General features: G+C 43.3%; 1 protein-coding gene across 1 annotated transcript in view; it reads left to right on the top strand.

The window, feature by feature from the left end:
• LOC137341713 (band 4.1-like protein 4B) overlaps positions 1-16,722 on the top strand; it is a 282,961-nt gene that overhangs the window by 217,434 nt on the left and 48,805 nt on the right. The window contains exon 19 of the mRNA XM_068005123.1: positions 8,802-8,869. Coding sequence (XP_067861224.1) covers positions 8,802-8,869 — 68 coding nt within the window. The remainder of the gene's footprint in view (positions 1-8,801; positions 8,870-16,722) is intronic.

Genomic DNA, 16,722 nt, shown 5'->3' with positions numbered 1-16,722 from the left:
AGTGTTGTTACCAGAGATACTGATCTAATTTTCTGGGATCACTGGGAAGGGGGCCCAGGATCTGATGATATGGGGATGCATTATCTATCAGTACCTTGAGGGAGGGTCCCAGAGTATGGGAGCACTGAGAAAGGCAGTCCTGAGATTCCAAAAACACTGTAAAGGGGGTTCTGGGAGTACTTGGGGGGGTTCCTATGATCTGGTTGTATTGGAGGAGGAGATCTCTGGGCCTAGGAGCATTGGAGCTGACCTTTGGGATTAGGGAGTACCGGCAATGCTGAGAGCAGATTTTGAGAACATCGAGAGAGGATCCTGGAAGTGGGGGAGAACATCTTGGTGAGTCCAGAAATCTAGTAGGACTTGGAAGGAGATTTTGGAGCATCAGGAGGCCAGACACTGGTAGTGTTGAGGAATTGCTGACATCTGGCAGTATTAATAGGACAGAGTCTAGCAGCCTTGTGGGGGAAGTGGCCCAGGAGAATAAGACCTGATCTGCCATTGGCCCCTTTCAGAGTATTAGGCTCCATGCCTCCCACTTAAAGCATAGAGCGTACTGTTACTGAGTTTGCCATCTTATACAGTCTTTAATAAACAGAAATTTTCATAAACAAAAGTTGCCTCATAAAGTGCCTAAAAGTTAATTGTATATGCCATTTCCTCATTTTTACATAAAAATATTTTTCCCATTTTGCAAAAATGTTACAGAAAGGAAAGATTTTTTTTAAACCATAATCAAGGAATAGCTTGTTGTGAGTGACATGGACAGTAGCCAATCAGGAGGAATATTGTAACTGTAACATCTAACAGTTGGTTTAAATCATTTGGAAAAGCAAGCCTAAACCCTTTTTCACTTTTTAGCTGGAAAGAAAGTACATTCTCGATATAAACAGTCTTTTTGTTTTCTTTTCTGTCAAAAAAGAAACCAAGCTGCTTTAATTGCAGGTGTTTATAGAATCATAGAATGATACAGCAGAGAAGGAGGTTCATATTAGAAAAGGAGCAGTTGTTAATAAGTTTAAGTCATCACCTGTCTTAAATAACAGCTTTGACAATTCAATCTCCAGTTTGCTTCAGTCTTTTGGAAAAAACAAAGAAACTGTCAGATCCGCATAGGAAGAGGTTCATGCCCTTCTGCGTCAACTCACACTGATACACAGATTGCATGCTAAGAAATTCTGAAACTGCACATGCTCGTAATGCACAGATGTGGTTGGAAACTTTGTCCAAATTTCTACGATAAACATATCCAGTCAAAGCCCAGGCTTTTGAGACTGTTTGAGACCTTGAACTAAAAATGTTAAGGAAGGCATTAAAAAATATAAATGACAATTCAATGGGTAAATAATATATTGTGAAATTTGAATTTATCTTATTTTAGACTTTAGAAATTTTAGTTAATAAGAAAAAGAATGGCAATTTTTTTTCAAAAGCCATTTTGATTGTTTCAGTTGGTTCATCAATAATATGTGACAATGAAATTTTGACATGTTGATATTGGGTTTTCCATAATGTTTGCATTGGGGTTTTCCATTGTGACATGTTGACATACTGGTTTTCCATTATAAAGGTGTGACACAGGAAGTAAGGATATTATGTCCGGGAAGTGCGTCCCATATTCAAGACTTTTAATAATGTATAGATAGTAGTGTTATTTATAATATTTATATTATCACTAGCATCTTTTATTTGTAGTGTTATGAGTGCAAGATTACAGGAATTTAATGGGCTGTGTCTATTTATAGCAATTAGATTTTCTGGCCTTAAAGGAACATGCCTACTTGAGCGCAGCTCTCGTTTAGCAGCAGAATAATACATTCATTTTACATTACATATTAGAATACTCTTGCCATTGTAAAACAGCATATTACCCAATTTACTGTGTAATCCTGGAGTTCCACTAAAAATATGTAAAATTCTTTTGTCCAGTGTATGCCCATCACACATCAAATGTCACACTTTGTTTTAAAAAGAAAACCAGGTGTTTACCTAAAACATACAAGCAGTTATAACTGTCCTCTGATTGACCTCAGCAGTTTATAATTAACGACAGTTACCTGGACTGCCTATTTAGAACAGTGGCCTTAAAAGCGCAGGCTAAACTACAGAAATACAACACAACTGAAGACTACCCGTGAGCAACGCCAATGGTGATCCTCTTGTATGACAGTAAAAGTATATTGCTGAACCTTGTCTGTTAGGAAGTGCGTTTTATCCAACGAAGTGGGCACCTGATAAATCATATTAGTTTGTGTCTTTTGACATACTATTGAGTTTTCACTAAAATTACTATCCAAGTGCATATATTCTTGAGGAAATGGCAACTTGGAGAGAGCTGAAATCTGTCAAAAGATTTGAAACCTTAAGGAAAAGACGCTTCAATCTTTGAAACGGCTCTGGACAAATACATTTAATTTTCTACTAAACTATTTGATTAACTAATTGACTAATTACATCTGTTGATTAACCTTGGAGCACCACCTAATTCTGGAATAACATGGTATCCATTGTATGCATCAAACCAGAAGACCCAGTGTGTAAATCTCTTGCAAGTGAGAGAAAGAAAATGCAGTTTCTTGAGACCATTGAAGTCACCAGTCTACGTACACAAAGGATGCACATATTCCTACATGGGTCTTTGCCCTTGCAGAATTGTGTAACACCCACAAAAAATAGACTGATCTCTTGAGTGTTTGCCACAGTGTAAAGAGCAACAGTGAATTCAGGACAAGGATAATTATTGTTTAATACTCCCTTTGCATTATGACATTGCACAAAACTCTTTAGTGTTAACAATCAGATACTAGTACCATGGAAGGCACCAAAATCTTTCTTGGGAACTGGTTTCGCTGGATGCTTCAGTCAGCAGATTTGCCAGCAGTGGTAAAGGTAATTGGTTCCCTCCACTAGCACTTGCGTTGAATCTGCCACTTTGATCTTGTCATGAGCAAGCTCAGTTCTTACGCCGCCCATATGAGCTGATGTTGTGGAGTGTCAGCAGTTAGAATGAGAAAAGCATAAACTTGACAAATACGGAAGATCACATGCAGGTTGTTCTGTTATTGTTGAATTCACCCTTCCGTATAAATGGGAGAAATTTAATTCCAAGGGAACCAGCATATTACGGATCTGCTTCCACCGACAGCATTTATGTAATATAAATAGAGCATGTTGTCAAATACATGGTTTCTATTTGTAGAAATCTATCTAATGTCACATTTATATAGAATTTTACAGTGCAGAAGTAAGCCATTCGGCCTGTTGCACTTGTGCTGGCTCGTGGAATGAGTTATCCACTTTGTCCCATTCCTCTGCCCTTTAAAACTTTTCTTTTACAAATATTTGTCCACTTTTTTACAGGTTATTATGGATTGTACTTACACCTATTTTTCTGGTAACAACCTTCTGTGTAAAAAAAAAATTCTCCTAATCGCTCCTTAAGTGATGATCTTATTAGGGATCCTCTTCCAATGGAAGTAATATAAATTGAATTTAAAACATCAAAACATGTTCTATCATCATTCCCTGACATCTTGTATAACAGAGTGCCAGTTTTGTGATGTTAGGTTCTGTCACCTGTTTCTGTCCAGTTGTCCAGGTATGAAGGTATTGAATAGATTGGCCCAAATCACTGCAGCAGAAATGTTAATGTTAAATTGGTACTAGTCCTGGAAAATCAGTCGACAGATCAGTTACCCTATCCTTTTGTGCAATGACACCCGTGGCCGCACCATCAATTCCCAGAACACAATCTTGTGCAGCTGGCTGGAACCCGAAGATAAGCCTGCGGGTTTGGCTAAAGCCTGCAGCTGTGAAAACCCATTTTTTTTTATCTTCTGGTTTCAGCCAGCTACACGAAAGCTGTACGCTGGGAGCTGGTGGTGCTAGCACTGGTCTCACGTAATACAAAAGCACCTTATGTAAATAACTGAAATGACAATGAAGGAGAGACCATGGCCCTTGGAAATTAAGACATTTTTGTAAAATTAGTGTTCACAATTCCAGATTGGCAGCCAATTCTAACTTTGTCATTCTTGATTTTGAAGACCATATGGCTGTGGAGGATGAAGCTTGATTTGCCAGTACATGACTGTGATGTGTGAAGAACATGTAACAGTGACATTTCCCAGCTGAAAGCCCTAAAATAACTACAATTGTTTCATTTGCAGTTGGGTTACTTGCTTATGTAGAATTTGTTATTTATATTAATGATTTGGATGAGAATTTAGGAGGCATGGTTAGTAAGTTTGCAGATGACACCAAGATTGGTGGCATTGTGGACAGTGAAGAAGGTTATCTAGGATTGCAACGGGATCTTGATAAATTGGGCCAGTGGGCCGATGAATGGCAGATGGAGTTTAATTTAGATAAATGTGAGGTGATGCATTTTGGGAGATCGAATCGGGCCAGGACCTACTCCGTTAATGGTAGGGCGTTGGGGAGAGTTATAGAACAAAGAGATCTAGGAGTACAGGTTCATAACTCCTTGAAAGTGGAGTCACAGGTGGATAGGGTGGTGAAGAAGGCATTCAGCATGCTTGGTTTCATTGGTCAGAACATTGAATACAGGAGTTGGGATCTCTTGTTGAAGTTGTACAAGACATTAGTAAGGCCACACTTGGAATACTGTGTACAGTTCTGGTCACCCTATTATAGAAAGGATATTATTAAACTAGAAAGAGTGCAGAAAAGATTTACTAGGATGCTACCGGGACTTGATGGTTTGACTTATAGGGAGAGGTTAGATAGACTGGGACTTTTTTCCCTGGAGAGTAGGAGGTTAAGGGGTGATCTTATAGAAGTCTATAAAATAATGAGGGGCATAGATAAGGTAGATAGTCAAAATCTTTTCCCAAAGGTAGGGGAGTCTATAACGAGGGGACATAGATTTAAGGTGAGAGGGGAGAGATACAAAAGGGTCCAGAGGGGCAATTTTTTCACTCAAAGGGTGGTGAGTGTCTGGAACGAGCTGCCAGAGGCAGTAGTAGAGGCGGGTACAATTTTGTCTTTTAAAAAGCATTTGGACAGTTACATGGGTAAGATGGGTATAGAGGGATATGGGCCAAGTGCAGGCAATTGGGACTAGCTTAGTGGTATAAACTGGGCGACATGGACATGTTGGGCCGAAGGGCCTGTTTCCATGTTGTAAACTTCTATGGTTCTAATGCACTAGAAAACATTAATGTTAAGTTTACTGCTTCTGCTTTATCGTGACTTTTGTTTCTATCTATTGTTATAGCAAGGGAAGATCGGGGCAGGCCAGAGATGAGAAAATTGCATTACTGCCCTGTATGTGGTTTGGGGGGGTATGGGCGCGACTGAATGTTGCTAGAGCTTGGATGGGCAGTGGGGTCTATTTACCTTACTGCACTGTTGCTAAAGTTGTGCTGCCGAAGGGGCAACATACCAGGTACATGAAGCATAACATGACTATTACCTAATCATTCCCCCGGTAAGCCCCCATCTCAGCTCCTTTAAGTCCATGGGATGCAGACTTGAATGTTTATGGCGGTCAACTGGTTTAGCCATTTATCGCCAGATTTGGCTAGACCACATAAAGCACTATCAGAGCCTACTTTCCTCTGCCAAAACAGCTCACTATTTCAGGATCGCCCTGGAATGCAAAGATAACCTCCGGCTTCTCCTCCACTACAAACTGTCGTCTTAAACACCTCTCCCCTGTCCCCTGCACCCTCGCCTCCCGCAACAAATATCAAAATATCATGGTAGGTGCAGCACAGAAGGAGGCCATTCGGCTCATCTTGCCTGTGCCGGCTCTCTGAAAGAGCTATCCAATGAGTCTCATTCCCCTGCTCTTTCTCCATTGCCCTGTAAATGTTTTCCCCTCAAGCATTTATCCAATTCCCTTTTGAAAGTTACTTTCGAAACTGCTTCCACCACCCTTTCAGGCAGAGCATTCCAGTTTGTCACAACTCGCTGCGTTTAAAAAAAAATGTTTCCTCATGTTGCCTCTGGCTCTTTTGCTGATCACCTTAAATCTGTGTCCTCTGGTTACCGACCCTTCTGCCACTGGAAACAGTTTATCCTTATTTACTCTGTCAAAACCATTCATGATTTTGAACACCTCTATCAAATCTCCCCTTAACCTTCTCTGTTCCAAGGAGAACAACCCCAGCTTCTCCAGTCTCTCCACATAATTGAAGTCCCTCGTCCTTCTTTGTCACTAAGATTGAGACCATCCGTTTAGCTGCCTCTGCAGGTTCCCCCCTGCCCTAGCCCTGAACTAGCATCTATTTCTAGTTTCTCCCCTATCCCTCCTCATCCTTCTCGACCTGTCTGCAGCCTTTGACATGGTTGACCACACCATCCTCCTTCAGTGCCTCACCTCTGTTGTCCAGTTGGGTGGGTCTGCCCTCGCCTAGTTCCATTCTTATCTATGTAGCCAAAGAATCACCTGCAGTAGCTTCTCTTCCTGCTCCCACAGCGTTACCTCTGGAATCCCCAAGCATCTTGACCTGGCCCCTCCTATGCCTCATCTACATGCTGTCTCTCATTGACATCATCTGAAAACACAGCGTCAGGTTCCACATGTATGCAGATGACACCCAGCTCTACCTCACCACCACCTCTGTCGACTCCTCCACTGTCTCTGATTTGTCTCGCTGCTTATCCGACATCCAGTATTAGATGAGCAGAAATTTTTCCCAATTAAATATTGGGAAAACCGAAGCCGTTGTCTTCAGTCCCCGCCAAAATCTCTGTTCCCTAGCCATCGACTCCATCCCTCTCCCCAGCCACTGTCTGAGGCTGAACCAGACCGTTTGCAGCCTTGGCGTCCTATTTGACCCTGAGTTGTGCTTCCGACCATATATCCTCTCCAGCACCAAGACGGCCTACTTCCACTTCCGTAACATTGCCTGTCTCCACCCCTGCCTCAGCTCATCTGTTGCTGAAACCGTCATCCATGCCTTTGTTACCTCTCGTCTCCGCAATTCCAATGCTTTCCTGGCCAGCCTCTCACCTTGAACCCTCTGTAAACTTGAGCTCATCCAAAATTCTGCTGCCCGTATCCTAACTCGCACAAACTCTCGTTCACCTATCACCCCTGTGCTCGCTGACCTACGTTGGCTCACGATCCAGCAATGCCTTGATTTTAAGATTTTCATCCTTATTTTCAAATCCCGCCATGGCCTCGCCCCTCCCTATCTCTGTAACATCCCCCAGCCCTACAACCCACAAACAGGACAGGTAGATAAGGTAGTTAAGAAGGCATATGGGATACTTTCCTTTATTAGCCAAGGCATAGAATATAAGAGCAGGAGGTTATACTAGAACTGTATAAAACACTAGTTAGGCCACAGCTTGAATACTGCGTACAGTTCTGGTCACCACATTACAGGAAAGATGTGATTGCACTAGAGAGGTTACAGAGGAGATTTATGAAGATGTTGCCAGGGCTGGAGAATTTTAGCTGTGAGAAAAGATTGGATAGGCTGGGGTTGTTTTCTTTGGAACAAAGGAGGCTGAGGGGAGATTTAATTGAGATGTATAAAATCATGAGGGGCATAGATAAAGTGGATAGGAAGGACCTATTTCCCTTAGCAGAGTGATCAGTGACCAGGGGGCGTAGATTTAAAGTGATTGGTAGAAGGATTAGAGGGGAGCTGAGGAGATTTTTTTTCACCGAGGGTGGTGGGAGTCTGAAACTCACTGCTTGAAAGGGTGGTAGAGGCACAAACCCTCAAGTCGTTTAAAAAGTACTTGGATGTGCACTTGAAATGCCATAACCTACAGGGCTACGGACCAAGAGCTGGAAAGTGGGATTAAGTTGGATAGCTCTTCTTCGGCCAGCATGGACACGATGGGCTGAACAGTCGCCTTCTGTGCCATATCTTTCTATGATTCTAACCAAAGGTGACATGAGGAAAATCTTTTTACACAGCAAGTGGATAGGATCTGGAATGCACTGCCAGAGGGGGTGGTGGAGGCAGATTCAATCATGGCTTTAAAAAGGGAACTGGTTAAGTACTTGAAAGGAAAAAAATTTGCAGGGCTACGGGGAAAGGGCAGGGGAGTGGGACTAGCTGGATTGCTCTTGCATAGAGCCGGCACGGATTCGATGGGTCAAATTGCATCCTACCGTGCTGTAACCTTTTTATGGTTCTTTCTATGATTCTAAATCTCTGTGCTCCTAAAAGTCTGGCCTCTTGCGCATCCCCAGTTTTCATCGCTCCACCATTGGCGACCATGCCTTCAGCTGCCCAGGTCATACTAAGCTCTAGAATTCCGTCACTAACCCTCTCCGCCTCTCTACCTCTCCGCCTTTAAGACACTCCTTAAAATCTACCTCTTTGACCAAGTTTTTGGTCACCTGTCCTAATATCTCCTTATGTGGCTTGGTGTTAAATTTTGTTTGAAAATTGCTCCTGTGAAATGGTCCTTGGGATATTTTACTACATTAAAGATCCTATGAAAATGCAAATTATTCTTATTGTTTCCTTTATAATTCAAATAATTTACCTGGAGCAATGGGTGGGCATTTGGACTATAACTCTGCAATTTGACGGAAATTAGCAACTCCAAAACTAATCAGAGAGGGGAAGAGGTTATTATTCCAGCAGCATGATTCATACTGCTACATCCCATGATATAAACAGTTCAGTACTATTTACCGCTTAAGTTTTGGGTGCATGATATGATAGCACATTTGTGTATATGCACAATTGGTGCATATACACAAATGTCGAGGACGAGGCAGTCGTGTATCAATAGGAATAGAGGCATTGTCAATTCACGGCGATACAGAGTATTACTGTTTCTAATTGCTGTTTTCCCTTTCACAGTTTAAGAAAGAGGAGCCAGTACTAAGCAGCCACATTAAACCCCCCGGCACACCGGTAGGTGGTGTAAGGTCAGTCACAGTCTTTCCTTATATCTTTGTGTGTCTTACTTCAAAGATCTTTCAGCGGGATAAGTTTCTCAAAACAGAGAGAAGCCAGCCAACTTTTGGACTTGTTTCTGTCTAATGTTCCAGGAGTGGGCACAGCTTTAGTTGGAGAAAAATCTTGAAGTTCTGAAGCAAAGTAATATTTTACTTTTATATTGTTTAAGTCCACATTTCTACATAGCTTGATCATGCAACATGTCAGCCTTGACAATAAATATAAGCAAAAACAACTAATTCAGTAGTTTTCAAAACTTTTTACAACCAACTCTACCAAAACAAACAATCGTGTTCTCATGCCTCTTTTAAGTAAAGTCTGAAAAAATTCTCTCTCTTACCTCCTTCCCTCTGTCTGGGGAAATAATGAGATGGCAGATGCATAAAGTGCCACAACACTAGATGCCTGGGCCCCGTAGTTTTTGGCATGGAGGCCTGAGACCTACTCTATGCCTAATATGCTCACCTCATAACCAGGAAGCACTAAGCAATTTAGCGGCCTGTGCACCAGGCTGGCCATATGGGAAACGGGAAGGTTTCTTGAGTATCCTGTGGATGGTTCCATAACGCTATATTTCAGCTACCTCTTTTGCTGTGAGAATCACGAAGAATCCTGTGCCCTTTTGCGGGGAGCAAGCCCCCCTTACTGTTCACCGACTTCTATTTAAATTAGGGATCCTCTCCACAGTGCCTGAGCAGCATCCAAACATTGAGTGCCCTTTAAGAATGAGTGCTGGGCCCGGTTCAACAGGTGATTTCTTCCCACCCCGTGGTTTTCCCAAGAAGAGACAAACAGCACATAGAAAGTTAAGAAAAAGGGAAAGAGAAGAGGAACGGAGAGAGAGAGATAGAGGAAGAGAAACAGACAAGAAAGTGAGCAAACCAGAAAGGTTTTAAAATAAATTTGTTGGACTATAACCTGGTGTTGTAAGATTCCTTACATTAAACCAGAAAGGAACAGTGAATAAACCAGAAAAGGGGGTGGAGAAGACAAACAAACGATGGAGGAGACACAGAAGTGGAGGAATGTGAGAACAAGTCCATGCCAGACAGATTGTCTGGCTCTCTTTTTCAGTCTATCTGTCTGGCATGGACTTGTTCTCACATTCCTCCACTTCTGTGTCTCCTCCATCGTTTGTTTGTCTTCTCTACCCCCTTTTCTGGTTTATTCACTGTTCCTTTCTGGTTTGCTCACTTTCTTGTCTGTTTCTCTTCCTCTATCTCTCTCTCTCCTTTCCTCTTCTCTTTCCCTTTTTCTTAACTTTCTATGTGCTGTTTGTCTCTTCTTGGGAAAACCAAGGGGTGGGAAGAAATCACCTGTTGAACCGGGCCGGAGAGCTGACAGGAGTAGGCTGGGCGAACTGAAGTAGCTCCTAAAGCTGGTGACAGCATATGCTGAAGAGGAGAGGAAGGAGTGGAAGCGTGGCTCTGGCTAAACTTTGCAAAGTTTGAAAGGTGCAGGGAGAAGTCACCGAGCTGTGCTGAGGGGAGGATGTGCTGTGACTGACCAGAACTCCAGCAACTGCCCTCCACCCCGTACCAGCAGCCATCAAATTCTGTTTATTTTTAAGGATCATCATCATGTCACACATTCATACTTTAAAGTTGCCAATTCACAACAAATGCAAAGTCTAGACAGGATGCCTATGCTGCAAGAAACTGAACACAGATCTCCTTCTACAGCAATTCTCTAGTATAATTGCAATAGTAATTTGAAATGACCTCTATCTGTGTCGAAATAGTGTCTGATTGGATAATATCCTGGATCTAATGACTTTTTAAAAGCAGTTGTATACAAAAAAAAAATCTACAAAAATTTAGCTGTATTTGAAATTCTGCATAGCATCAGCATGTTTGTATAGAACCCATAACATTTTTTTTTCAAAAATCGTTCTGTAATCCTGCCGGTAATACACTACCATAAACAGTAATTTTATTAAGTACTCCATTACTTTACAGAATTGTGACTTCACTGCTTTTTTTTACACTGAGGTATTATGATTCTGCCAAACTTCTCCCCTCACAGTCAGTACTAACAGAAGCAGCTGACAGCTTTCACACATTGAAGTATAATTCTACAGGATAATGTGTTGTTTATTAGGCCTTGCCCCCTTCCCTTTAAGACGAGTCTTTTGCTGTGAAACACTTCTTTTTATTACATTGGCTTGGGATATTTTTACGTACTGGAAATAGCAATTTTCTATGTTTGACATCCCTTTCGAATGAGCATTGATTATGTGGATACGTCCAAAGAGATGCAATTGAATTCAGTCCAGTTTCTTTCCGTTCCATGCAGGCACATTTAATTGCAAATAGTGCCCTCTGCAGTCAGTATGTAATAATGCAACTATATGGCTCAGCACAAATCCCTGAAAGCTCTTTGAGCGTTGTTCAGTAATCTGTTGCTGTATTCACTCTCTCAGTGACTAGTTTGAAGCATTGTCTAATTTTTCAGATGCATTGAACGTTATCCCCACCATTATAAGCTTGACGTGTAGATAGTTGCCATCTTAAACCGGCTGTAATTAACATAGGAACAGGAGTAGGCCATTCAGCCCCTTGTGCCTGCTCCGCCATTTGATAAGATCATGGCTGATCTGTGATCTAACTCCATATACCTGCCTTTGGCCCATATCCCTTAATACCTTTTATTGCGAAAAAGCTATCTATCTCAGATTTAAATTTAGCAATTGAGCTAGTATCATTTGCCGTTTGCGGAAGAGAGTTCCAAACTTCTACCACCCTTTGTGTGTAGAAATGTTTTCTAATGTCACTCCTGAAAGGTCTGGCTCTAATTTTTAGACTGTGCCCCCTACTCCTAAAATCCCCAACCAGCGGAAATAGTTTCTCTCTATCCACCCTATTCGTTCCCCTTAATATCTTACAAACTTCGATCAGATCACCCCTTAAACTTCGAAACTCCAGAGAATACAACCCCAATTTGTGTAATCTCTCCTCGTAACTTAACCTTTGAAGTCCGGGTATCATTCTAGTAAACCTACGCTGCACTCCCTCCAAGGCCAATATGTCCTTCCGAAGGTGCGGTGCCCAGAACTGCTCACAGTACTCCAGGTGCGGTCTAACCAGGGTTTTGTATGGCTGCAGCATAACTTCTGCCTCCTTGTACTCTAGTCCTCTAGATATAAAGGCCAGCATTCCATTAGCCTTCTTGATTATTTTCTGCATCTGTTCATGACACTTCAATGATCTATGTACCTGAACCCCTAGGTCCCTTTGGGCACCCACTGTTTTTAACTTTTTACCATTTAGAAAGTACCCTGTTCGATCCTTTTTTGATCCAAAGTGGATGACCTCACATTTGTCTCCATTGAATTCCATTTGCCACAGTTTTGCCCATTCACCTAATCTATCAATATTGCTTTGTAATTTTATGTTTTCATCTACACTGCTTACAATGCCAGTAAAAGTCAGCTCCTTTTGTTTGAACCATGGCCAAAGTTACCTCAGACAATGACTTTACCCAATTTAGGAGTAAGAGACAGAAAAAAGGATTAGGACTCCAGAATCTCATTTAAAGGTACTTCTGTCCCGATGGCTTTATGGGTAAAGACCTCACCTGGTTTATTATTGTGCCATGTAAGTCGAGGGGCCCCAGGTTCAATTCCTAGTCTGAGCTGATTTCATTTGGGGGGCTACAGTTGGCTTCTGCGGCTTGGGAGGGGAAAAATCAGCTGAGGTTCCTGCTCTCGAATGCTCTGCAAGGATTCTTGCTGGAAGGTGCATTGTGCGTGGATGCCAGAATCAGGCTCACTTGTTATGCTCTTCACAGCCTGCAGTCAAATGACTCACTATAGGCTCACGTGTAAAGGCTATGCTGCCAAAGTACTCAAGTGCAGCCGGTGCCTGTGGGACCACACCCCAGCAGAAGCTGCTGCCTTCAGAAGAGGAAGAAAGAAAAGAGAAGAAAATTGACAAAAGAAAAATAAACTTTTGTTAAATGGCTTTGATGGTTCAGTTTGCAAATGCACTACCTAGTGTGGTACTGACCCAGACAGACACTTAGGTTTCATCCGCAGTGTCTGATGGTTTAGCCAGTCCTACATTACAGTCAACGGCAACTTGAACTCATACAGAGTCTTTCACAAAAAAAAACCACCAGGGCGCTTCACAGATAGGCATAAGGAAAATGGATGCCGTGGCATGAGGGAGAGCTGAAGAGGGGTAACTGAAAGGTAGGTCGAAGAAATTAGTTTTGGGATGTTTTTAAAAGAGAAATGTAAGGAATCTTACAACACCAGGTTATAGTCCAACTGTTTTATTTGAAAATCACAAGCTTTCGGAGGCTTTCTCCTTCGTCAGGTGAGGAGTGTGGGATTCCCTGGAAGGTTATCGCATTTATAAAAGAGAAGAGAGAGATGGGGGAGGAGAATTCCAGAAAGTAGGATCCTGAAGGTCAGAGGCTCTGCCAACAATGATGGGGCAAAAGGAAGGGGAGTGCACAAAAGGCTGGAGCTTTCAGGGAAAGGAGAGGGGGACAGACTAAAATAATGGAGGAAAGAAGATGGGGGGAGACAGGAAGAAAGAGTGGAGGGAGGAGTCTAGGCTTAGAGGATATTGCAGAGATTGAGTGGGTCATACAAGGTCTTCAAATGAGGATTTTGAGACTTTGAGGAGCAAAAAACCACTAAGTCATCAAGGCCAAGGGTAGCAGGCAAGCAGGAATTCGGAGTCGATTTTGAAATGGTGGCGGGTTGGCAGCGGGGGTGGGGGTGAAGGTGCACGCTGCAAACCCGCATGAACAAAACTTACCGTTTCCGACACGATCGCATGGTGATTGCTGATGATTAACGTCCTCTCCGGGTTTCGCGCCCGGCAGCCAGCCCGATTAACAGGCTGGCTGCCTTCAGGAGCTGCAACGCGGTGGGGGGGGCCGAGAAAGAGAGAGAGCGAGACGTCATTTGGTGCTGGAATGGAAGATCAGAGCGGGGGGGGGGGGGGGGGGAGAGGGGAAGACCGGGGCGATGGAGAGGGAGACATCGGACATCAGAGCAGGGTGGAAAGGTAGGTTAATTTTGTGTTTTAACTTCCTTCATTGGTTTTTGATGTACTTTATTTTGTTTCTTTTTTCCTGATCCAACCCTTCAGGCGTGAATCAGAAGCGGTGGGCAAGCCGCCCAGGTAAGTTTAAAAAAATCATTATAATCACTTAATGTTTCACAAGTAAAGTGCCTTAAGTACCTCACTGAGGTACATTTGGCTCTTCAACTGTCATCCCGCCGGCTTTAATTGCCGGCAGGACTTCTGGTTTCAGGTCGCCCGCGCGCACAGGTGGATCCCTGGGAAACTCAGAAATCGGCGGGTTGGAGCCGGCTTCCGAACCCGAACAGGATTTCCGCGATTTTCGGCGCCTCCCCTGCCCCTGCAATTTCCCCCTAAAATCCAGCCCTTTGTGCGTGACAGGGTAAGCGGAGCAGGGGTTTGAACAAATTGGAGTCTGTGGAGGATGAGAGGGCAGCAAGGAGAATGTTGGAGTAATGGAGAAGCAAGGTGATGAAGGCATGTAGAAAGGACGGAGGCAGTGTTGAAGAGGTGTAAGTAAGTGGCTTTATGATCAACAGGATATAGGGTCTGAAACTCAGCAGAGTCCAACAGGATGTCATGAGTGCAGACAGTTTGGTTCAGTCTGAGACGATGGCCGGGAAGGGGTGGTGGAGTAAGTAGCAAGGGAGCAGGGCGCTGAAGACTAGCTTTGGTTTCCTAAAGCTGAAGGATGTTGTGACTCCATTCAACACTGGATGTCAGACAAGGAATCTGACAGCACAGAAGTAGTGGAGGGATTGGAGAGGTGGTGCAGATGATGGCGCCAAGTGGCAACATGTAAATAAGGAAGAGGATGTGGTCAAAGATAGACCCATGTGTGACTCCAGAGGCGATGGTGCAGAGGGAAAAAGAGAAGCCATTGCTGGAGATGCACTAGCTACATTGAAATAGGTAGAAATCGAACCATGCAAGGACAGTCCCACTTAGCTGAACCATGGTGGAGAGGCAGTGAAGGAGGATGGCATGATTGACCATTGTGAAATGCTTTGGAGAGGATGAGGAGGAATAATGCACCATGGTCACAGTCACAGAGGATGAGATTTGTGACTTTGGTTAGGGCTGTTTTGGTGCTGTGAGAATGATAGAAGCTGAACTGTGGGGACTTGAAGAAAGAGTTATGGGAGTAATAGGGATGAAATTGGGAGGTGATAACACCTTCATTGACCTTAGCAAGGAAAAAGAGGTTGGAGATGTGGCAAGGATGACAGGGTTGAAGGTGGATTTTTTGTGGGGGTGATAACAGTTTTGAAAAGGGAGTGGGAAGCTAGAGGCAGGAGACTGGGATGGGACTGGTGCCTGGGGTAAGAGGAATGGAAAGACGCAATGGAGGCAGCTGCAAGAATGGTCTCAATCTCGGCAAGGAAGAAATCACTGCACTCCTTGAGATTGATGTTCAAGGTGAGGATGGAGGTCATGGGATGGGAATTAAAGAGGCTGTTGCTCATAGGGAAAAGAAACCTGGCATTATCCTTGCCCTCCAGGATAATCCTGGAATAATGGGTGGTTTTGGCGGACGACAGCAAAGGAGGACCTGGTGATCGATAGCTAGGCCCGTTCCACGTAGTTATGTTCAAATTTGTACCCCTCAGACTTGAGAAGATGAAGATGGGGACTGTACTCAGGGTCTGTGGGGGGACGCAATGAGAGTCTCGCAGGGAGCAAGAGTCTTGAAGATGAAGTTGAGGGAGTGGGTAAGCAAGTTGACTGCGGCAGTGATGTCATGATGAATAGAGGGCCAAAATTGAGGGATTTGGGAATTTGAGGGTGCAGTTGTAAGGGACCTCGGGAGAGTTTACTATGGACGGGTGGTAAGAGTAGGCAGAGAGGCCACGGGATCGCAATGGTGGTTTGAACAAGGTAGTGGCGAGAAGTATAGCCAACCAGGGAGGCTTTGGTAAAGGGGAATGTTTCTAACGGTGCCAGGATATCAATACAGTCATCCACGATGAGGTCATGGGTAGCAATGGCCTTGTTTGCGAGTGAGCATAACATTTTAGAGGGAATACAGGGATAGAACGGTGATTGTTGATCCCTGGTAAGGTAAGGTCCACGGAGCAGTGGTGGGAGGGTAAGTGGGACAAGGAGGAAATTGGAAAGATTAACCCTTAACAATGCAAAAAAAGATCTTGCCCACGTGGATTGGAATCAAAAATTGGTAGGCAAAACAGTAATTGAACAATGGGAGGCCTTCATGGAGGAGTTGGTTCGGGCACAGTGTAGACACATCCCTATTAGGGGGAAAAGAAGGGCATCCAAAGCTAAAGCTCCCTGGATGACTAATGATATAGAGATTAAAATGAAACAGAAAAAGGAGGCTTATGACGAATGTAAGGTTCATAATACAGTAGAGAACCAGGCTGAATACAGAAAGTACAGAGGAGATCTAAAAAAGAGAATAAGAGGGCCAAAGGGAGAGTTTGAGAATAGATTAGCGGCTAACATAAAAGGGAACCCAAAAGTCTTTTATAAACATATAAATAGTAAAAGGGTAGTTAAAGGAAGGGCGGGACTGATTAGGGACAAAAAAGGAGATCTTCTTGTGGAGGCAGAAGGCATGGCTGAGATACTAAATGAATGCTTTGCATCCGTCTTCACTAAAGAGGATGCTGCCATTGTAGCAGTAAAGGAGGAGGTAGTAGTGATATTCGATAGGAAAAAAATAAATAAAGAGGAGGTACTTAAAAGATTGGCAGTACTTAAAGTAGAAAAGCCACCCGGTCCAGATGGGATGCACCCTTAATGAGGGAAGTAAGGGTGGAAAT

This window comes from Heptranchias perlo, chromosome 2 (assembly GCF_035084215.1).
Source record: "Heptranchias perlo isolate sHepPer1 chromosome 2, sHepPer1.hap1, whole genome shotgun sequence".
Lineage (NCBI taxonomy): Eukaryota > Metazoa > Chordata > Chondrichthyes > Hexanchiformes > Hexanchidae > Heptranchias > Heptranchias perlo.
The sequence above is the reverse complement of the archived record's forward strand: the minus strand, read 5'-3'. Positions and strand labels throughout refer to the sequence as shown.